The sequence below is a fragment of the Triticum urartu genome, chromosome 4 (assembly GCF_003073215.2).
Source record: "Triticum urartu cultivar G1812 chromosome 4, Tu2.1, whole genome shotgun sequence".
Lineage (NCBI taxonomy): Eukaryota > Viridiplantae > Streptophyta > Magnoliopsida > Poales > Poaceae > Triticum > Triticum urartu.
In genome coordinates, this window is record NC_053025.1 from 31,699,567 (window position 1) to 31,723,375 (window position 23,809).

The following is a 23,809-nucleotide window of genomic DNA, read 5'->3' on the forward strand; positions in this document are numbered from 1 at the left end:
AGAGGCATCGGATGAGAAGCGTAGGGGAGGAGAGCACTGGGACGAGATCCATATTTTTGAGCACTGGGAAGAGATCCATATTTTTAGATTGCAACATTCATTGGTTTTATCGTATCACGTCAGAGTCGATTGTTCTATGCGCCAGCAGCAGATTCTTGCTTGCACAGTAAGTGAACAAGGGGATTAGATTTCATGCAAGTGCTCAACCTCAAGTAAATGTAAAATTATTGCTGATTAGCCTCATTCAATAATATTATACGGATATGAACATTGTTCATTTGTAGTAAGAAATAGAAACAACACCGACCCCTTCCTCTAGTACTGTAACTTGTCAAAAACGGTGTTTACATCAAGGGTCAGGCAAAAATTGACCACGCTGTTCCATTACCGGTTTACCTATAAGATGTATGAATGGACAGGCACAAAAAACGTCCTTCGAGGCCGCTGTGGCTGGGCAGTGTCTATGCTCTCCTGTCATCGTCACTGCTTTCACTGTCGTCACTGCAGTGGAAAGCCATGGAATAAGTTCCAAGTTCCCTATTAAGTTCTATCCAGATTCACTAGCTAAGATGAAAAGAAAAAACATGCAAGCCATTACGGGCATCCACGTGGTGAAGGTACTAGACTAGTCAGATTTCTCTTACCTCTCCACAGGAAGCTTTGCAAGTCTTCTTACTTCTAAGCCTGTCATGTTGGTGAGATGCTTTTGCGCAGTAGTAACGTAATCTGCCCCTGGAAAGAGGTAGTAAATTGGTTTTGAACATTAGTAGTATTAAACAAGTAACAGGCTGAAAGTTCAGACAAATACAAGCTTTACAATAAGCCCAACTGAAGTTTGCCATAAAGTTTATTCGCAGTAGTCTCCGGCATTAAATACATACAGTATGAACGAAGACACAATAGAAAAACAGGGACCTAGAAGACATGCATGTACCTTTGGTCAACTGGAAAACATGAACGGCACAGCGCTCTGCAGCTATGCGTACTGGCGAACTACTATCCTTCAAAGTATCACCAATTGCCGGGCCCAATATCGAGATATGTGTGGCAAGAGCTGAATGATTTATCTGCAGCAAAGAACCATAAGATTACCATCATAATACTTTTGAATAGAGGTACGAATGCACATATCGAAATAGGTCTAATTATAAACCTTCGCAGCAGCTTTGATACAGGACAACGATCTTCTCCTAACTTCGGTTGAACTATCACGCAAGGCCAAGATGAGCAATTGAACAAGTTGCAACGTGCTGCCCCCAAATTGTAACTGGTAACAAAGTAGCCTCCCCAGAGTTTTCGTAGAGGCTTCACGAACAGGGAACTTCTCCACAAACAGACAAGAGTTACTACACATGGAAGCACAGTGATACTTGAAGTAACAAAGGAGTGCAAATTGAGCCAATACCTTGTCATCTTTTAGCGAATCTTTCAGAAGATCAACAATAGATGGAAATGATGTTGAATGGCACAGTTTTGTTGGACAATGCCTTGATATGGAAGAGAATGTTAACAAAGCACCATGTCTGGTACACCAGTCTGGTAATGTGCCCATGCTCAACAGGGTCTGCACCAGATCGGTGGTCTCGGTCTCATCCATGTACTAAAGAAAGCACAAGCATATTCAGTACACAGAAGACTTCAGAAAAAAAATCCAACAACTGTGACAGGAGTATGGTTCCTTCACAGATAAACAATGGCAAGACGATGACTGAATAGTTGTATGCAATTGCAACAGAGAACATTAAATTCCCTAGGGGAGTTGCTTTCCAAACAATACCATGATCAACTTGTTGCACCTTATCGTGTAATTTGCTGATGCATTGATGCCTTGCTCAAAGTATATTGAAGTAAAATGCTCCACGTTAGAACATCCATTTTCTTTGCCGGATTACTCGACATACATATATTTCAATTTTCTTTCAGGGTTGTTTTACAACATGACCTATAGTTATGGTTCACTTTCAATGAGCACAATGATAATTAATTTCAGCTGAACGCCACAACCACAAGGCATACACCAAGGTTTTCTGATAATATCTGTAAAGATTGAAAAGGTGCCACAATTTACCATACCTGAGATAATGTACCAATTGCTTTTGCAGCAGAACTGCGGACATCATCAGCATCAGCCTGCAGCAAATCTTTGAGAAGAGTACACCCACGTGATCTGATTGCAGAGCTAACACTTTTGCCAGCATGCCTAACAACACCTTTAAGTGCAGACAGCACACTTTCCTTAACAGCGTCATCTCCTGACTGAAAAAAGCATTAAATTACTTTTGCACAGATAGTTGCATCTCTTCCCAAAATAAAGGGTTAATATCGAAAATACCTGCAACATGGACAAAAGATCGCTAACTAAAGGATCAATTCTTGTGCTTAATGCGCTAAGCTTTCCAAGAGCTGATGCGGCCCTCGTGCGGACAGATCTGAAAATCATACATTCATGTGAAAAGAGATGAAACCATCGAAAGAAATACAGAAAGAGAAGACCATACCAACCTGTTGCTATCTTGTAGACATTTAACAAATGTTGTCTGAAGTTGTGGAAGGAAGGGCTTAAGTGCAAGACCACCTTTTGCGATGATAATAGTCAGGGTTGATAGGATAGCTGACTTAACTTGCCATGGAAATCGGTCTCCCAGGATGCGTATAAGAGGTCTACACTCAAAACAAAACATATATTAGAGCAACAAGCCTGTATAACTATATATACCAAAAAGATAGTCCAGCATGCAGGAGTAAACAAGAAACCATGCAATTTCACAATGTTTAGAGGCCGGATTTGTATCAGTGTCACAGAGCCTGTCTCTGCCTGCTGTTCTTGGTTTGTTCCATGTAGTGGTAAATCAAACAAAGCGTAAGTTACAAGGTGCAACTACAACGTAAAGTAATATGACTTGTTTTGTGCCGAATATGCTTAAAGTGTAGGATTTTAATTTGGCTACGCAGGTTGTGTGAACTGAAGTGCAAAAGGCTTATAGATTTTTTTTCCCATATAGTCATTTATGCAAAGTATAAAATTCAATAATGCATTCCAGGATCAGGCTCTGCATTCAAGTTCAAGCTTATGGCCACACAGCAGATTTGTGCAGAAATTTGGAGTTGACATTTTCATACAAAAGAAAAAACAAAATAACAGAAGTACCTATCAACAAGGAGCAGCTTGGGGTAAATATTTCATCTACTACTACCATTGAACTTGTGGAGCGTTAACAATATACTTACGAGGTGCTCGTTCATTTCGCAAGAATAATATGCTATAGAAGATAAGGTTCAGCGTGGCAACTAGTAACACGGCTGATGGCTGCAAATATTTCTGTTATACCTGTTTTTTGAACTGTAAAGCAAGCATGTGGCTCCTTAAAGAAAGGATGAAACCATGGCACAATAATTATTTCGACAAATATAAGAAAGTCATACCCTGTAATTGGCACGACGACTTCCCTAAGTGTTTTCTCGCTTGTAACATCAATTAACTCTCCCAGACCTTCTGCTGCCTGCTCCTTTGTCTCGGCCGACCCACTAATTAAACCCTGGAGTTCAACAGAAGATGTGGTATAAAATGTGCTGAACATCTAAATTTGTGGAAGGAAGAAAACAAGACTAGTCTTGACTTTGTAATGCACTTTATATTTCTCACTCGAGAAGTTCACCATGCCTGCAACTCGATGCTCGGCATAAAAGGATATGATTATAATACAACTAATAGTTCTCCACGAGTAGATACCTGCTGAAATATAGGAAGAAATGGCTGCAGTGCTTTAGGAAGACATAATCCAGGTAGGAGAACAGGCACACCCTGAAATTGAATCCGTAGTGTTAAAATATCATGCAGAACATATTTAACCGTGGAGAACCTCTGAAAAGAAAATTGTAGCAACATATTTTCCGAGCAAGCAAGTGAGAAGTATTGCCACATATGCAACATCATAAATGTAGAAGTTCAAAGTAGCACCTTTCTCCTCCTACGTTCTTTATCTCTGGCTGTAGAGATAGCGTCACGCACTAATTTTATATGTGTAGGGAGCTGTTCCTTTGGAACAGAGCCAACAACTCTTGAAAATGCTTCCCAAGCGGCCTGTTGACCATTTGTAAGTAAGTCTCGGAAGTAGAAAAAACTGAAACAGGAGAGTGCTGGATGATGAGTGCTCACCAATACAGTAGCGTTATCAGTATCACTCAACAAAGTAATTAGGGTAGACATCATATCTGGAGCTTCATCAGCCAAATACAATTTACTATTTTTGAAGAGGAAACCAATAAGGTAGGCTGCGCCCCGTCTCATAGATGCCTGGTAAGACAAAAAATAAACTGTGAAATCATTCAAATGAACAGCAGGCGTAATATTGTTTCATGCTCACACAGAATTCTCAGGTGAACCAACCTGATTGTCATTGACTCCTCTCAGAAGTTCAGGTATTAATGTCTCAACTCCTTCATCATCAATAACCAACACAATGGTTTCAGCAGCCTTTTTGGCTGTGCTTTGTACATCCTATAATTTCCAAGAGAAATATTTACTGTCAGCAGTAATAAAATACACTGCATATAGCACTTTTACTGGTAAAATGGACAAACTGAATAATGGGTTGATGCATTGAACCTAAGAGTACAAATAACAATCAAATGACTAATAGATAAGCTAGATCTGAAGTGTGTTTTTAGTATATGCCACTCACCACATCTTCATCATCCATAGCAAGTATCAATGTCGGGAGGATAGTTCCAATGTGTGAACTCAAACCTGGCCCAGCAACCTCAGCTAGAGCTCCCAATGCATGCGCATTGAATGAACTACACCCCCAACAAAGGTAATGTGTAAGGAACGTAAGTTGATAAAGAAAAACTACAAACGTATAAAATGTAGCATGAGCGGTTCACTCACGAGAGAGGGGGCTGGACTAATTTGGGCAATATATGAGGCAAAATAGCTGCAGTTCGGACGCTGTAAAACCATGTCAAAAGATCAGCATATCTCAGCAGCTCAAGTGAAAACATTATATTTCACTAAATGAATGGTGACAAAAAAAAAAGACCTTAGAATCTGCTTTAGGCCATCAAGGGCTGTTGCAGATGTCTCGTCATCTTCCATGGCCCGTAGCAGTGTGGGGACAATCTCATCAATTGCTTGCAATCCAGCGCTCTAAACAGAAGGTAAGAAAGTTAAAAATAAAACATGTAGTCTAACAAATTATCCATGATAAGAATGCAGTCCGTTGTGTTACCTTATATAGGGTACTAAATGCTAATCCAGCAGATTCCCGAACCTCCTGCGTGCTGTTACATACGCATGCTGTTAGTGAGACTTCACTATAAAATAACACAATTATACAGCCAAAAAGCAAACCTGTCACACAAAGCAGTTCTGATGGTAGGAATAAGTTCACCCATAAAACTTAATAGTTGATGTTTCCCAGCACTTCCCATAACCTCACTCAAGCCGATGCAAACGCCCTGAAGAGCAAAAGTTTAATAGTGCACTGATCATTCCCAGACGATAAAAGGCGTATCCAAAATATATTAAGAAAGCACATCAATGCACAGTTCCAAATGGAACCGCTGGCTGGAGAGAAGTTTCAATGAGATAACAGAAATCAACAAAACCATATGAAGACCTCCTATTCAATCTCAGAAACTTTAATAGGAAAACAGAATTCAACAAAACCATATGAAGACTTCTATTCAGTATCTACTAGGAAATAGAGCGATCAACATAAACCTCGGTAATAGTTCCACGGAAGTCCTAAATTGCAAATTTTAAGCCACTCTGTAAGAATATCAAGCTAAGAATACTTACTTGTCTTCTGCTAGCATTTGGATCCTTGAGTCCTTGTGACAAAATGGGAATAATAGAGGGCAAAACTCTCTCGCCAAGCTTCCTAACAAGCTCTCCAAGTGCTCTCCCGGCAACCTGAGCATATAGTATTATAGTTAAATCAAAATCAGGACAGTTCTCCAGAAAGATCAAACCGTATATGAAATAGAACGAACCTGCCGCCGTTCCGAGGAAGATGACGCAAGAGATGAAATAAGGGTGTCCATAAGTACTGGCATGATCTCCTTCAGAGTTCTTGGAGTATTTGCTACAATTGTCTTCCAGACATGTACCGCGGCCTAGCATGAAAAATAGAAGCTCTAGAAAAAGGGTGCTCTGGAATGCGGAACAGTTGCATATTCAAACAGCATAAAACAAAACAACCGAATTCACCAGTTTCCACAAAAGGGTAAAATATAACATATACCTGCCGGACGGTCAAGCTGACATCAGAACGGACCATATAAACGGCAGCAAGAACCTCATTGCGTTTCACCCTTCCAAGAACTTCAACAATTGCACGTCCCTGGGCCTCTGTGCTAGCACCTTCATCATCGCTTCCACCCTCAAGGATTGCCTTCCCAGAAGTTCCAGCCACCTATAAATGGCAACATTACTAGATTGTAGACCATATAGAAAACATAATATGTGAATACAGTGCTACTTAAAGGAGGTAGTGACCTTGAACAAAAGATCTCCCAAAAGTTCAACAGAACTTTGTCGGATACGCCAATTATCACTGAATATCCCATCCTCAATGGCAGGAAGCAATAGAGGTAAAGACCTATTTAACAAAAAGAAAAATGGCATCATATATCAAGAGCATTACTGACAAAATGGCCATCCAACATAAATGTGAGGGCATACGTCGTTGCATAGTACTCCACAAAGATATGACCCGCAGAAAGTGCAGCATCACGAACAGATTCATTCTCATCAGCAAGGCCTGCCAAGAGTAGTAATTAGAGAATCAATGTCGTAGGAGCAGATCATCAGACATCGAAGTTCAACTATCTTACCATCTAATATAGCAGGAAGAACGGCCTGCAGATGATTCTGAAAAATTGCACCCATGGATCTCGGCAGATACTATAGAAGAAATACACGTAAGGAACAAGCTAGAACATTACAAGCAATATAGTCGTACGAGAAATGGATAGGGAACTGGGTAAATTTACGCGGAAAAGTGTCAGATGTCCATCGCGAACAGAAGCCTTCTGATGGGAACAGTTCCGGATGATGTCAGGAAGAATCTGATCAAAGTAATCTTTGCCAAGAGCAGCTAAAACCTGGAAGTTAACAACATGTGTCACAATTATAAACTAAGAGAAAGAATCAAACCACACCAGCTATTAACTGTAGAAGGAAACTTGGAAACATTGGCCTTCCTTCAAACTCCCACGGTACTACATTTGGGCAGTCATTAACAAACTTCAGGAATAAAAAATAGTTTTATGAAGCGATAAATTCCCCTAATCAAATGAAGTGTCAGACAAGGGAGAACTGACAAGCAATGTGTAAAAATTACATGTGTGGATTATCTTGGCTACAAATGTTAGATTGAATGTCTATTGCAGTTGATGCTCCCAGAAGAGTTACGAAACAAACCATCCCATGATAACACACTGCTAAATCTAAAAAAGGTCATACTGATACTACAAACAAAAGTGTTTGAAGCAAGCCATGGAAAAGTAAACAACCTCACTTAGTCCCTGGGCAGCTCCAGATCGTTCAACATTACTATTATCAGATTTTAGTGTCTCTAACAACCATGGCACAAGATCTGGGAATATTTGTTCACCCATTCCTACTATAAGAGACCCAAGAGCTCGAGCAGCAACTCCCCTGACTTCAGGAATGGGATCCACTAGAACCTACAAAATATCATCAATCAGAGTATTAGAATCAAATATGGTTGACTTAACAAAATCAAAATCTTAGTACAAGTGATAGTAAGAAATCACTTCAAAATGCTAGTTATGCAGGATTGGCGTTGAAATCACCTTCTTGACTTCAGGCAAGAGCAATCCTATGTACGGGATCATATCCATTGGTTCTGTAACTAAAGAAGACATGTTTCCAACAATCTGAGCAGCTTTCTTCTTAGTATCAACACCTCTCTCCCTCAATCCTCTGTGCACAATAGGCACCAGCAACGCAAGTGATGGTGCATCTATGGAGTTAATGAAAGTCGTCTGCCAAGAACAGAAGTCATATGAGGTAAAGATAGTTATGATAATCCCTCCTTATCAACAAGGTGATGCACGCAATTGAAATGAAAAACCAGGATGAACATTATCTCAAATCTAAGTTCACCTGAAGAAGGATGTCAAGAGAATGTTTTGTGTGGTCATTCGGATCTGTCAGAGCAGACAGAAGAATCGGGACAAGTGCGTTTATTTCAGGATTTTTTATGACACTTCCAACCTGGAAAAATAAAACAGTACCCATCAGAGATCAGGCACAAGAGCATCCCAGTATCTATGAGAAATAAGCAAGCAAGCATTACCTGTTGGAGGGCTGTCTGTCCCGCTGCTTGCACTTTAGGATGTGTGTCTGTTAGTACCTGGAGAATAGATGATACATGACATGAAAAGGCATACTAAGGTATATGCAGATTATAAGTTCCAAATGCAAATCCGATCATATACCTCTGTTAGCTTTGGGACAATCTTCGGAAGACACTGAGATAGCTGTTGAGGAGCACAATATGCCATAGCGCCAAGAAGTTGAACACTGCTTTGCTTAGTTCGCCATGCTTTATCCTCTAGGCCCTGGAAGAAGTACATGAAACTCATCCAGATATGTGCATTTTAAGAAAACACATATTACAAGGACTTCTTCAGTTTTTTGTACCGGCATAGGTCCCTTGTATTTCAACAAGGATATGATAATATGCTCTACTCATCTTGTACTTGAAATAGTAACAAACACGGTAATAGAAGAACAAAACAAGAAGTGTAAATGCTAGATACAAACAAGGAAGTAGCATCATCAGAATGTGCACAAAACAGGAATAACAGGTAGTCATTGGGATGCTGGGTTCTCTCTGGTTGATTAACTGAAAAGACACATGTAGATAATATGCAAATGCATCTAACTAGTTGTTTCTGAGCCAGGTTGTCTACATATACAAGCTAAAATCTAAGAATAGTGCAGTGTGTTAATGGAGAAACAAACAAACATTCCGCAAATGCATCGAACTTCAATTGTACGAAGAGCACGTGACCGTGGGTAGTTGTTCAGTATAATGCAGAAATTATGCAGTTTGGTAGCATTAAAAGAAAGAGACATGTGCACCTTCAGAAGTGAAGGAAGGACAAGCTTCACACCATGACCGGTGAGCTGAGACATCATTGCGCGAGCAGCACATTCAGCAGCCTCACGCACTGCCAGAACTTGATCAGAGAAAGACACTAGTAGCAAGGGTAGCATCTTGATGACATAACTGCAAGACAAGAATCATAATGAACCATTTTCATCCAGAAAATCTTTACAAAGTAAATAGCTCTACACTTACGGCTCAAATAGTCTGCCAAGCTTTTCACACAGGCACTCAAATCCAAGTAATGCTCCTTCACGGGATTTTGCAGACGCTCTGGAAATAGCAGATTCAGTATGGTGAACATTCATAAAACAATGGATATATCTAATACTATCTTTTCAAAGGAAGGCAGCCCTTGTGATGAGAATAAAAGTGATAAGAAAAATTGAAGCAATGACTAATCCTATTGGTTGTAATACATGAGCGAGGCACTATGCCTTCAAAATACCAAATTGAAGATGAAAATAAGTCAAGTAGGGTTGCAACATTCCTTGGACTGTACAAGTCCGAAATGAATACTGGCATATTCGGACTTGGTGGATGGTCTGACCCTTCAACAAGAAATTCCTGACCAGCATTGATGACGGCTCACAGTCGGGCTCATAATCCAGCAAGTCTGCTCACAATGCTTTCTTCCTATGGTCTGATTTGCGCCTTGGAAAAGCTGGGCCCGTTGCCTTGTAAGTTTTTTTATTTGGCTTGCTATTAATAACCGTCGTTGGACCGCTGATTGCCTCGCCAAGAGAGGAGACTACTGCACCCTGTGGCCTGTCCACTTTGTGATCAGGTGGAATTGTCAATCCAACACTGTTGGGCCTGCTCTTCGGCGACACACGCCGAACCAGCCTCCCGGCGAACGAACGCCAGACGGAGGTAGAAGAAGATGAACAAAAGACACTTGGTTTCCCGGCGACGAACGGCCTGTATGTTGGCCTCTATTCAACTCAACTCCTTCAAACACATACATGTACACACACACACACGCAGCACAACCCGGAAGAACTCTCACGTCGACCGGGCGCACACCACGGTCCCGACGGAGACTACATCTTCCTTAGGCCCCTCTCACTGTGGCTCGGCAACCAACCAGCACCTCGATCAGTACATCAGGGGGCTTTTTATACCCAGCTGCACAGGCGCACGCACACCACTAGCATCGGCCCACTAACCAACTGGATGCTAACTACATGCAACTAATTCCTACATGCACGTCCAGCCCTTATCCACTCAATGGATCACATCTAACTAACTAGATGAACCACGTCCGCCGGTCGTGCGGTTCTTCACAACGGCACAGCCACACGTCCGCTAACGAATGCGCTAAGTCAAGATTATGGCTAACAATCCTTGTGTCATACGTTTTCGCTCGGCAGGTTTGGGTGTCGAATCTTCAAAGGCTTGGTTTGGCTGCCATTGCGCCCCAGCTTACTGCAGTTCGCTTCTCAAGCTGGTGGTTCAGCGGATGCAAAGGAGTACCCAAGGAATTCCAGAAAGGGCTTAATTCTCTCATCATCTTAGGCGCTTGGGAGATTTGGAAACATAGGAACAATTTTGTGTCCAATGGCGCTAGACCATGTGTCTCCTTGATTTTACAGACTGGCAAATGAGAGCGCGCTATGGTGTTCGACTGTTGCCCAGGGACTCCGCGAGCTATTCTTAAGGTCACTCACAGCAGACTCTTAGTCCCCCTCCCCCTGGGCATGCCGATCATGTGCTTCTGTTTGTGTGGCGTTTCTTTGCTAGTTTTGTCAGGGCGTGTGTGTGTGCCATCTGTCTTTGGTGCAGGAGTCTCCCGCCTGTTTTAATGGAATGACACACAGCTCTCCTGCGTGTACTAGGAAAAAAACATCCACTCAACTATTGACTGAAAGTAATAATTACATTCGCTTTTCAACTGCCTCAAAAGGAGAGGCCCACATGTTACTATGTGACTATGTCCCCCCCTGGACTTTAAAACCATCTAAATGCTGCCTTTGAACTTGTCAACTCCGTCCACTTAACCCTCACAGTATTGCATAAGTGGTGAGTGACTCTGTATACTTTCCCCTTTTTTCATTTCCATTTTTCCCTTCTCCATGGCAGCACACCATGTGTACTGTTGTCTCAGCCCACCATGTTTCCCTCACGCTCACTTGCAATTAAGCATCATGACCATTGGCGTCACTGTTGGGCACTAGCAGCAGCAAGCCACCTGCAGGAGACTGGGTGGCTCAACAGCAGCATGGGACAGGAAGTACTCCCAAGGGACAAGCTTTTCCGGACGGAGGGAGTACTCAACAGTGGTACACTGTCGGTTTGAGCGAGAACCCTCCCTGGTGGATGTTAGTGGTTTTATCCAGGCTGGATGTCCACATGTGGAAGAAAAAAGGCCAAGTGGGTTCCTATGCAATTAATTTTGCGTGCACGCTCTAATAAGTTTACACAACTTTTCGCCTCAATTGATTACAGGCTTGTGTGACCATGGCTCCACCTCTTTGTGTGCCCCTCGCCAATGATGCTCCACCATGGCATCAACCAACTACAGTGGCGCCTCACCACTGCCTACCCCCTAGCAGGTTCAGTATGGCCTCATCGACTTATTTGGCATTATGGGCTCCCCTTGGGAACTGTTTCATGAGCAAGCTTGGGAACTGTTGGATGCCCAGCAAATTATGGCTGGAAGGGACAGAGAGAAGCGAGGGAGGTAAAAGGGGTGGCTGTAGCACACGTGGTGGCTGGCGCCAAGTCACGAGCTGAGAATGCGTAGATGCGGGACAAAAGCAGGGCAGAAACAGAGAAGGGCACATTTAAACTCCATTGGAAATTAAAGTGTAATTCAACCAGTTTTGAACCTGAGGGTTAAGAATTAAACCATGCAGTAGTTCAGGGGGGAAATATGTACTCCCTCCGTTCCAAATTACTCGTCGCAGAAATGGATGTATCTAGAACTAAAATACATCTAGATACAACCATACCTGCGACAAGTAATTTGGAACGGAGGGAGTACTTATCACTATATTATGCTACGCATGGAAGAGGTAAGAAGGGCACATACCTGTCTTCCAAAGCCTGTTGTAATGTTGCAGCAATACCATACTTCTTCAATGAAGTAATTCTAAATCCTTTAACCACCCCTGCAAGACCAAAGGCTGCACCACGCCGCTCACCATACTTTTCACATTTCATCATCCGATCTAGTAGTCTAGATACAAGAGATTGGGCTTCTTCCTAATTTTTAGACAAGTACACATTGCAACATAAAGCAGACAAACAAGAAATCACAAGTGATTGCTCAATGTGAACAACACAACTCACCTGCTTTGAGACCATAAGTGGGGACAGACAGTCTGACACCGCTCTCTGAACTGCCTCTGATGGGGTGTTAAGTACATCTAGCAACTTCTCAACAACACTGTGAACTTTAGGATCATCCTGTTGGAAGATCAATATTAGTACCATATATTTATTTCTTTTGAATTAAACAAACAAACCACACGATCTCATAGTATTTAACCTTCGATAGATGTTTTGCTAGAGCACCAGTAAATATAACAACACCTTCCCTGACAAGATCATATGTTTCCTCATTTGATGCCTGTAACATATGAGAAAAATTAGAGAATGGTAGATTATGGATATTGCAGACTAAAAATAATTATATATAGTATCACCACCGTCCCAAATTAGTTACCTAAGATTTTTCTAATACGGATGTATCTAAAAATGAAACATGTCTAGATACATCCGCATCTGACAAATCTATGACAACTAGTTCAGGACGGAGGGAGTATCAACTAAATTGCAATGCTGTACCACAGAAACTTACCCTTTTATTCAAGTAGCTCTCAAAAATAGGAAACAGCAAAGGAACATTTTCCTTTCCATGTTTATCAATAATAAGGATGCCAGCATTAATCATTCTACCGCGAACATCCAGATTAGGATCAGCCTGTAAATTAAAGGTAAGAGGCACCAAACATCCAATGTACTTATAGGCATACAAATCATAAGATGTACATGTACAGGGGGGGGGGGGGAACTTACCAAGGCACGAGATATGAGAAATGTCATGACAACAGGAAGATCTTTAGAGCCTAAAACATCTGCAACCGAGTGGAGAGCTAATGCAATACCCTGTCTTCCAAGCCAGTTTGTATCTCCAAATTCAACTCCAGGACCAAGATCTTGAATGTACAACGAAAAAAGTGTAGAGAGTGTATCCTGCCATGACCATATTAACAAAAATTATTTAGCCAGTGCCACAATAGATATTCTGGTGCCTCTGCAATGACACTAGTACACAGATAATGCAGCAAAATTCGCAATACTTGAGACTTACTTGTATTTTGTCTGGATTTTCATCCAATGCAGCCGTCAGAGCCTCAGCTGCAGCAGCTCTGACATTGTGATTTTTATGGGAAAGTGCATCAAAAATGCCAGAATAATCAGCACAAACATCAAAACCAAAGCGATCCCATAACTCCTCTGCTAATTCAGCTACCGCCTAGATAAAGTATGTGTGTCATAGAGTGCAAAAAAATTAGGATTCTTGCAAAAAAAAGTTGAAAAAAAAATCAATGATGTAAGAAGGGCTAATGGTAGCATTTAGTAGGAAGGTGTTACCAACCTTCTCCGGATCATGAACAGCAATCCAGAGGCTGGTTGAAACCTGCAAATCCCGTTGTACAGAGTGGCTAGGAACACACTTTATAGCAGTTAAGCAGGCAAGCCTAACATGCACTTCTTTTGCATATACCCCAATAAGAGCCTGAATAAAGAAGAACAGTGTAAGAATTAAGAAACAAACTACTAAGCTTTTAAATGAATTAAGAAATAACCTGTGCTAAATCATCACGTTTAAGACCCAGGCACAACTCATTCAGCATAGGTCCAACTGAAGGATGATAAGCAGGAATAGTACTTAACACATGATAAAGAACCTAGCACCACCCAAAAAAAGTTAGTGAAAATAACAGGAGAAAAAAGCAATGCAAACAGATATTTCAAAGAAGAGTTAAGAATGTTTAACTGATAACATTCTAGGTCGAGGTAGAGGTAAAATTGGATCCATATGCATAGATAGTATCTGAAGCACATCATCATGTAGAGATGTCTTTTTCGAAGAAAGAAGGATCCTCTCCATTATCTGACCAGAAATGAGTACATTAATGACAAGAAATTGGGGCAAGGGAAAAGCCAAGAGGAACAGAAGTTAACTTATCATAGGACTACTGATGAAATTGAAGAAATACCGGAAAGACAAAAGTAAATGAATCTGCTGGAAGAGGTCCCATTCTGCATGCAGCTGTCAGCCCAGTTACAATTTTTTCAAAGAGGCCAGATGGCGGCCTCTTTTTGCTATCTTCTTCCATAATAATCACAGGCATAAGGTCCAAAACTGCTTCAAAATCTTCGACAGACATTACATGGATAGCAGCAGCAATCTCAGTCGCCCAATTGCAAAGCGGAGGGGCTGTGCAGCGAGCTAGCCTCAACATGGCACAAAATGCAGCATCACTTACTATTGGAGAACTTAGCAACGGTTCAATATAATTTACCTGCAAGGAAAACCATCACAACAAGGTCATATCTGGAAAAATATTAAATAAAAACCAAACAATACTAATAAATATATGCTTTATTAGACAATGACTGACCAAATAGATATTAACATAATTTTTAGTTGCATATCTAACATTCAGTTCATTAGCCAGTTATCCCTTGTTCACCTCTGTTTGGCTGTCCAAAATGTGTACCACTGTTACAACAAGACATAACACTAGGCCTAGGGCAGACGTCCATCTAGGCTAAACCCTTTCAAATTGAACATTTTTAATATACCTCGTGTCGTTAGAAATAAAGGGAAGAATTTTTGTCCAATTCACCTACATTGATAACTTATATACAAGCTACTTGACATTTTTTGGCAGCTTTTGGGCTTAAATACAAAGGCACTACAGAAGGTACTGTTTGGGAGGTTTTATCAGCCACGTTTGATACTGTGATGAAGCACAATAAAAACATGGTGTATGTATGGTAACAGAAATAAAAAGCTGGACAATGCAGATAGGATTGCTAACCAGATGAGGAAGTTGACCGTGAGTGAATACAGGATTAGCAATAGCCAATTCACCAAGAGCATCCAACATTAGCGCAAGATTCTCCTGCACATGTCCAACCTTCTCACGTATAGATGCTTCCTCCTTCAATTGCAACTCCCTGGCCTCCTCTTTTGCAGTCTTAGATTTGTCAACAGGAGCTGCAAGATTGTAAACATGAGTTTTATCGAACAGAGAACTAAACAACCTGTTCAAGAAACAACAGCCGAAATACCTGTCTTTTTTGTAAATTTCCCAGTTTCTCTCTTGCCAATGCTAGAGGATTCTCTCTTATCACTTTTTGCAGGCTCCTATAAAGTATTGCGAAGCCAAAATCAAGATTAGTATACAATGTCACTATATTATGATGAGCCAGATGATTCTAGCTCCACAGCATTTGTAATGACGTAATAAGGTGCCAACGTGATATGGTTAAGCTATATTTTATCCGTTACGTATGTTTTTTCCACAACCTCACCGTGGTTAAATATTCAAAATAAAATGATACAAAATATCATGTCACAGAAACTAACAGAGAAAAGCAACATGATGTACTGAAATACAAACTTAATAAATCTTGCCCTACAGGATATTTTTTACTTTTTTATCCTCGGAAGTAAAGAACAAGAATTACCGCATCTTGACCATCATATGCACGAAAACGTCCCTTTGCAAGCTTTGTATTTTTGGAAGCAACAGCCTCAGCAACATAAACTCCTTGCTCAGTTGACAGCTGCCCCTCCGAAGTAAAGAATATCTACAATGGGTTAAGAATAACCTTTCAGCACATTCCTACAGTAGGGTTATCCACCCTAAGAGAGGAACCCGTTTGAAATAATAAGAGTTGATGAAGGCACGAAAATAACAAGTACAATGACGTCGCATTGCATAAATAAGGCTCAACAGAACCTTTCAAGCATGAAATATATCAGAAGGGTAGAGCTGTGTGTCATGACATGTAATTATACAGAAACCAGCGCTTAAGTCACCAAGACAGGTCAAGGTCAGGGTTAGCATGACAAAATTACATTAACCCATTTTCAACCTAAGATGGGTCAGGGTTCGCATGACATAATTAGTACATCCATTTTTTGGTGTGGTAATACCTAATTAAGCTGACTATGGCTTGCAGAACCACTAATCAAGACAGGTCATTATATGAGAAGATGAGAACAGAAAAAAGATGACAGTTTCATCCATATTCAAAATAGCATTAAACATTGGTCCAAAATAATTAGGTGTGACCTTAGAAATAAATATGGAACATCATGACCTAAGTACTCCCTCCGGTCCTTTTTAGTTCGCATATAAGATTTGTCTGAAGTCAAACCTCGTAAACTTTGACCAAGTTTATAGAAAAGAATACGAACATTCAGAATGTGAAATCAACAACATTAGATGCGTCATTACTTTAGTTTTCATATTGTATAAATTTAGCATTGTATATGTTAATATATTTTCATATAAATATGGTCAAACTTTGCGAAGTTTGACTTCGGACAATTCTTATATGCAGAGTAAAAAGGGCCGGAGGGAGTACATGGGCCAAGTCATCACCGTAAGACTTTGATATCTTCTCTATTCAAATATAATTATCATTAAGCTCACAAAGTTCACCTTGATATCATTTTCAGAGAAGCCATCGTGCAAAGTGCGGTCTGGAAGCTCTATGAAGTGCTGGAAAATTAACAGTGTAAAGACACTGTTAGAAGAAGATATTACAAGCTTCATTTCAAACCCTGACTAGTAGAAAAAAATAGACCTTCTCAAACTCTACAAATGTATCATTGGGTGATATTGACATCAGCGTTGCTAATGAACATAGTGCTGCTCGCTGTTTTTGCTTGTTCGAACTAAATAGACCATCCTTTGAAAGCAATTCCTGAAAAGAAACTGTACTGGTCATCGACCCAAAACAAGCCGATGGTGCAAAGGGAAAATGTGGATAATAAAAGATACTATAACTGGGCTTCAAATAATTAAATATGGCAACCTAAGTACCTTGCAATAAAGCTGCGTGTTGGATAGGCCACTAGGGACCACCCAAAAAATGGTCGATTTTTCCCCATGAACCAGCCAAGGACATTCCCATTTTTTAATGTTGTTCATTTTAATATGTTTCTCAATCAAATTTTAAACAAACTAAATAATTCACATTCAACCATATGAATACATATAACTTTGCCAAGGAAACCAGAGCAACTCAACCTATTTTGTTACTCGCAAATTAACAAATGCAACTAGGTTACTCACTGATGCTTAAAACCCCAAATCATAGAAAGTAGCGTGCTATAACAAACTGGCACTTGAAAATACGAAGGAAATCAACTGTTCTTACTAGCCCGTTGCACTTCTATACATATGATACTAATTTCAGAAGGCATCAAATCAAGGCTTAGTATCTGCCTTTGCAGTACCAGAACACTAGTGCACGTTAATAGAAAGTTTAAGATGGTAGCTGTCAGAAAATAAAGGTAAGCCTGTAGCATGTTCCAACTAAAATTTCAAATTTCAGAATTACCTTGCAGATAACTTTAATGTTGGGGAAAATTAAGTCAGTGAAGGAGATATTTTGTTGTTTCAGCCTTTTCTGCAACCTCTGAAATTAGACAAGCAGCCAGTTAGACAGATCAAAATGTGGGGAAAAGATAGCTAGCTGGATCCAACCTTCCATACACCAGCAGGAGAACCAGAGCTTGAAATACAAGGGTGGTGGGAACACAATATAAGTCGAGCATATGATCTCTGGCTATGGTCAATTGCATAAGGTGCAATCAAGAACAAGCACTTCACAAGGACCTCAGTAGATGGAATAAATGGTAGTTGTAAATCTCCAGAGCTATCCATATCACTGATTGAAAAAGATAGTGTCAGGGATGCAAATTTAGAGGGACAAGATGAAGAAGAAATATCGACAGTTCAACACAGCCAGAGCAAGATGTCTTGCAGAATGCAGTAGTGCACTACCTTTGTTTCAGTATCAACACTCTCTCTCCAACTAATGATAACCAACTGGTGAACAAGAACAGAAGATCTTCAGCCAAGGCACCGGAGCTTGAAAGGATGTTCTTAGTAGCATCATAAGCTATCTTTCTAACTGCCCAACTTGGATGGCAAACTAGATATATTAACACCTGCAGAAAGAAGAAGAAAAAAAGATTAGCACAGCCTACAGCCACATAACTGTATTCACAGGGTAAATACTTCCTACAAAAGCTGGTGCACATATCAGGAGTTTAAAAAAATACTTTACATAAGCAAAGTCAAAACAGTTTGGAGCATTTTGCCCGTTTAACATACCTGTAGCAATGACTGGGTTGAAAAATATTCCTGGATCCTGCAGTTCAAAAGAAATATAAGTCGAGGGAAGCAAGAGGGTGCTGCTCTAACACATAAAATCCAATTTAAGAGCACGAGAGCAAGACCGAAAAAGATGATCCACAAGCAGTGATTGAAGAAGATCCACGCATGTTAAGCAATCTTCGTCTGTCAGTTTGGAAAGCTGCAAACAAGAGATGGAGTGTTTAAAGAATCAATTGCAACAGCTTCATTTTCAAGGTAGCGTCGAAAGATCTGAAAACTTAAAACTGTTATAAGAATTTGCCGATTACCAAACCATACACATCCCTAAAATTTGCGAAGTTGATAAATAAATACTTAGGGCCTCTTTGGTTTGCAGGATTTCAAAAACGTAGGAATGAGAGAAACGTATAAATTGAATGTCATGGCATGTTGAATCCTACATGAAATGGAAACACCGGAATCTGTAATAGATGTTGTTTGGTTGCACCACAGGAAAAACAAAGGAACTTTCCTGAAGGATTTGGTGTATGCCCTAGTTGAGTTGTAACAAAGGAAAATTTCCATGAGGTTGGACTCAACGGAAAATTTCCTCTAGAATTGCATGCGAAGTGGATCATAGGGACTTCCAGTATAGTTTTCAATCTTACAAACCAAACTAGCACAATATGAAAAAAAATTGAAGGATCTAATTCCTTTGAACCAAAAAACGCCCTTAAATAGAGCAAACTACTTCAAGATTTACATCATGAACCAGTCATGCAAGGGCAATAAATATGGAGTCAAGATAATATTACTATTTTCGTTGGAAACTTAAAGGACGTCGGAGTTACCAACTGAACAGAGATCAGTGAGGGTTCACTTTGAGCAATCAATGTCCAGAGCTTCTCCTTCACAATAGAACCATCTGCATATCCATTTAAATGATATTTATGAGAAAAGATAATTCAAAGTATAAATAAATGATCATCGGTATAATAGGAATCATAGACATACCTGCTTTGGCATCAATAGCAGCAAGCCTCGATACTGCATAGAGTGCATAGATTCCATCCAACCGCTGTGTTGCCTTGCTGAAGCCAGTTTTTGACAACTGAATCAAATGATCCAGCAAATATGTAACCTGCGCACCCACAATTTTAACAATAATCAGTATGGATAAATAATAGTACGCACATTTCATCGGAGTCTCTTGTTTAAACCACTCTTTTGGAACAAAAATGGTAACTCAACAGGAAGATGGTTCTTTTTATAGACACCTCAAAGTAACTATGTTACCTTGGTCAGGGAATCAGACTTTCTGCATATGACTCGTATTAATTTTAGATGCCCCTTTCTTAAAGTGTCCTTCTCTTTCAATCCTGCAGTTATAAATGAAACAACATCTGGTTGTACAGCTTCAGATGATACTGAAGCCCATGAACCCAGAGTCGAGAGAGTTGCCAATTTCACTTCCTCGATACCTGTCACAAGATAGCAAAACCATGAATTTATGCAATAGGATGAGAGTATGAAGCACAAAATGGAACATTTGAACTTTACCATCACCCTTGTAACACGTTAGAAGAAAGCTGGATACTGAGGGGGCGAGTCTGCTTATTTGCTTGGAAGGAAATCTTGACAACTGCTCTAAAGCATTCAACATTCCAATCCTCTGGTATGGTAGTGATAGTTTCCCCTCTGAACCTGCCCAGATCAAGCTTGTTAAGATCTACTACCTCTGTACCAAAATATAAGACATTTTTGTAGGCTAAACTTTGATACGGAAGGAGTATATGAATTATATACTAGTACAAAATTTCAGTGTTAAGCACGAGTTAAGGTTGCAAATTTTAGAACATCAACTGGGGATAAGATAATATGAGAAGCTAACCAGTTTAAGAAAACAGAAATCTATATATGCCCTACCTCCTAAAATTGCTTTGATAGCATTGAACATGGAGGGTAGAGTGTCTGGATCGCTGGACTTATCACTTAATGTTCCTACAATATTCAAAGCATTATTCCTCCTCTCTTCATCTGAATGACGTGCCTGAGGCAGAATAACTGGCATGAACTCCATGGCATAATTGCTTAGATCCAAACGAACTGTCAATAGAAGATGTCCAATAGACTTTAGCACGATCTCAGGATTTCTTTTCAGCATCTTTATGCATGATGGGAGAATAACATTTTTAAAATCGTCATGCCCAATATCCACGAAAAGAGGCTTAAAAGCTTCACTGGCTGCTTCTGATGGACGGTCTTTTGAACTCAAGATGGTTTTGACATACAAATCAAGGAATACTTGCTGAAAAGAGATAGTAAATTGTCAAAAATGGAAGTAAACTTGGTGTTCAGAGGGGAGGAGGGAGAAAAGTAGGTTATAGGGTACCATAATTTTGGAGTGGTTAGATAAATTGACAACTTATAAATGATAAGTATAAATTGGTAGGCAAACAAGGATGGAAGTTTACCTTATATTCAGAGAACAATGACGATGAAGTAACGGTGAAATCCAGTATTAGATTTATGAATGCAGGAGAATCCTTTGTTGCAATCCTCAAATCTTTGACCTCCTCTATGTACATCTTATACATTCCAACAGACTGGAAAATGAAACCAAATAAGAAACTGCCAGAAGCTAATTCCACTAAGCCTATATGCTGCAGTTATTCAGTTATTTCTGGAAAATACCTCAGAGAAAAGACGGATGAATAGTTGCTTGCAGGTCCGACGCTGACGAAAAGAACCATTCATAAGGACCTGAGATAACACTGCCTGTGCATTGGCCAGTCTAGAGAAACCACCTTTAGAGAGTGTGGCAAACTGGGTCCATTTCAGAAGATAGCATGACCATCTGAGAAGCTTGAAACAAGCAAGAGGGCTCGTAACCTTCAGATTCTTTTCCATAGACTGAACAAGTGTAGCAGCAAACGTCTTCATAAAGGTGGATTCACTGAGAGCCCGAATAACCATATCGTCTACCGCTTTCCTTGAGGCACGGTCATCATATAAAGGCAATGTCTGGAAAATGAGATCAACTAACAATGCGGTATCTGACGGCGACTCTGCAGGGAAAACAGAAAAACCTATGAGAAATGCATTTGTGTTTTTGTGTGTAAAAGAAGTAACCAAACATTACGCAATGAATGGCAGAGATATCAGTTTAGATGCACGATAAGAATGACCCGGCAGAGCCAAACAAACAAGATTAAAAGGTAAGAAATACCAGTTCCAACAAATTAATGGGCTAGCCACCAGAAAAAAGTTGCAGCCACAATGCCTCGGGTATGTTACAAGTAAAAATATCTTAGCAATGCGAGAAACATATACTGAAATGAAAGATCTGGTGAGTGAGTCACAAAGGCATTATACATTATGACAAATAATCTCTTCTACTGTGATAACCTCCCATAATACATCCAGCAGGGTGCTTTATTCTTGTTGATAAGGAATGCATCTATGAACTGAATAATACTTCAATCACAAAAGAACCAGGTATATGTCAAGGGAGGAACACACTCTATTCTGGTAAAAGCTAGCTCAAATACAAGAAAAAGAATGGGTTCGTTGTTCAGCACTGCTGCCACTCGGTTACAGTTTGCAGATGAAGCAAAAACGAGATACAAAGCAAGGGGAATCTGAGGCCCAACTGGAGATTGTTGCTTTAGGGCAACCATTTGAAATCAAGCAGATGTAGTCACGGGTTCCTACAAGCTCTGTCCCCTTGGTTCAAAAATCTTACAGCGAGAAGACAACGATGCAATATCAAGCAAGCAACTCCAGAAGCTACCAATGACTCCCGCTTTACCCACCTACGGCCTACTTGTGATCTCAACAGCTAACGTCCCACTGCAGCTCCCGGACAGGAGCGGAGCCACCATACAAACTTCGGGTCCATGTGAACCCAACAAAATTCAGCAAACACAATACAAATCACTACCGATTTTGAGACCTAAGCCAGTAGTTTTGTGGAGCTGACGCCTATGCAGTGGGTCTGACCCTATGGTCTTGCCTGCTCGCGGATGATAACACGAGCAGCAAAGGCATCCACCCTAATCTCGGCCTCGAGTCCGCCTTGGCGCAACGAGCACATCAGCACACAGGAACGAAGCTACCAAGCTACGATCCGCCGCAAGTCGAGCGGAATTTAGCAAACACACGAACACGCAGCACATCGCGGGAGAAGGGGAGATCCGGTTCTCACGTATCCAGGGCGAACCCGCCCGTCAACACTACGAAACATTTCCGACCGCGGAGCCCGCCTCGCTGCCAAAAGCAGGGAGGGAGCACGGGAGCGAGCGGAGGCGCACGGGAGGCTAATCTGCGGGCGGGCGGGGCGGAGCGCGCGATCCCTAGGGAGAAGCGCGGGGAGAGGGAGACGGCGCGCGCCGGTACCTGTGGCCTTCGCGAGGAGAGGCGGGAGGGTGTCGCGGAAGAGGCGGAGGCGGCGCGTCGCGGACGGGGTGGAGACCTCGGCCGCGGCGGCGCGCAGCGCCTCCTCCGGGGCCGCGTCCTGGGCGACCATTTCGCGCGGGCCGGCGCGCTCGCGTGGCAGCGGCTGGGCGGGGAGGGAGGCCGAGATGGAGCGGAGTGGCGTGGTGTGGTGCGGCCTGCGGCGGCCGAGGGAGGGGAGGAGGATGGGGGAACGCTGCGCAGGGTTGGGACTTGGGAAGGACTACGGCGCAGTTGTTAGGGGTTTTGGACTGGCTGCTGTGTGGAGCCCACTCGTCAGGGCGTGATTGGCTTGGAGTTCTCTTGTTTATTCTGTGGGGGTACGGGGGTATTATTTTTATCAAACTAGAGGATCCTATTTTGCCCATTGACCCCCCAAAAAAACTAGAGGATTTAGGTAATACGCAAGTGCACTTTGTTTGGTTGGCTGCATTGGCCCTAGCGGTACATGAACATGGTGTTGGTTGCATACGGCGTACATGTTGTGCTTACCTTGTACCCTAGTTGGTGAGCTTACCCACAATGATCACACCTAGCACACCAACGCCACAACACAGCAATAGTGACGAACTCGGCGAAAATGATGAAGTTCTTCAGCTTCAGGCCGAACTGACGATCCACCTTAGCAGCTTCCACTTTGACAGCTCCAACCTTGGCACTGTCGACACTGTTGCCTCCGTGCTTTCGCACCCAGGCGGAGTAAGCTTGTTCTGCTGCCTGCTTAGTCTTAAACCCTCTATAGTTGTTGTTGTTATACGATGCCACTTGTGCATTGGCTTCTTTCCATGAACTATAAACCCCCGGAACCTCACCAATGAACAGAGCATACCACTTGCCCTAGCAATGCACAAG

General features: G+C 41.4%; 1 protein-coding gene across 1 annotated transcript; it reads right to left on the reverse strand.

Moving 5' to 3' along the window:
* Positions 1 to 213: 213 nt before the first annotated feature.
* LOC125550451 (protein ILITYHIA) lies at positions 214 to 23,199 on the reverse strand. Its single transcript, XM_048713447.1, has 60 exons — positions 22,901 to 23,199; positions 21,197 to 21,570; positions 20,977 to 21,108; positions 20,429 to 20,810; positions 20,063 to 20,206; positions 19,799 to 19,983; positions 19,517 to 19,643; positions 19,354 to 19,427; positions 18,646 to 18,722; positions 18,521 to 18,557; positions 18,188 to 18,354; positions 17,888 to 18,071; positions 17,742 to 17,819; positions 16,983 to 17,102; positions 16,838 to 16,897; positions 15,855 to 15,977; positions 15,456 to 15,531; positions 15,203 to 15,381; positions 14,375 to 14,680; positions 14,152 to 14,268; positions 13,961 to 14,062; positions 13,750 to 13,890; positions 13,462 to 13,626; positions 13,167 to 13,343; positions 12,949 to 13,071; positions 12,637 to 12,717; positions 12,438 to 12,554; positions 12,178 to 12,350; positions 9,339 to 9,416; positions 9,119 to 9,266; positions 8,470 to 8,592; positions 8,328 to 8,384; positions 8,135 to 8,245; positions 7,822 to 8,013; positions 7,519 to 7,692; positions 6,997 to 7,107; positions 6,838 to 6,907; positions 6,686 to 6,764; positions 6,500 to 6,602; positions 6,246 to 6,416; positions 5,995 to 6,117; positions 5,801 to 5,914; positions 5,351 to 5,457; positions 5,229 to 5,280; positions 5,040 to 5,146; positions 4,889 to 4,948; positions 4,683 to 4,797; positions 4,388 to 4,498; positions 4,157 to 4,294; positions 3,959 to 4,081; positions 3,731 to 3,802; positions 3,424 to 3,536; positions 2,503 to 2,661; positions 2,333 to 2,429; positions 2,074 to 2,256; positions 1,406 to 1,600; positions 1,154 to 1,321; positions 935 to 1,067; positions 645 to 732; positions 214 to 501 (listed from the first exon to the last, which is right to left on the reverse strand). Exons 1-60 carry the CDS (start codon positions 23,028 to 23,030, stop codon positions 462 to 464), a joined length of 7,866 nt encoding a protein of 2,621 aa, XP_048569404.1. The 5' UTR covers positions 23,031 to 23,199; the 3' UTR covers positions 214 to 461.
* Between the last annotated feature and the right edge of the window lie 610 nt (positions 23,200 to 23,809).

Coding starts and splice junctions, on each gene's coding strand:
- LOC125550451 (XM_048713447.1), bottom strand. CDS start 23,030: ATGGTCGCCCAGGACGCGGCCCCGGAGGAGGCGCTGCGCGCCGCCGCG. Junction 19,984..20,062: donor AACGTGTTACAAGGGTGATG/GTAAAGTTCAAA, acceptor ATCTTGTGACAG/GTATCGAGGAAGTGAAATTG. Junction 15,978..16,837: donor TCTCTGAAAATGATATCAAG/GTGAACTTTGTG, acceptor AACCCATTGTAG/ATATTCTTTACTTCGGAGGG.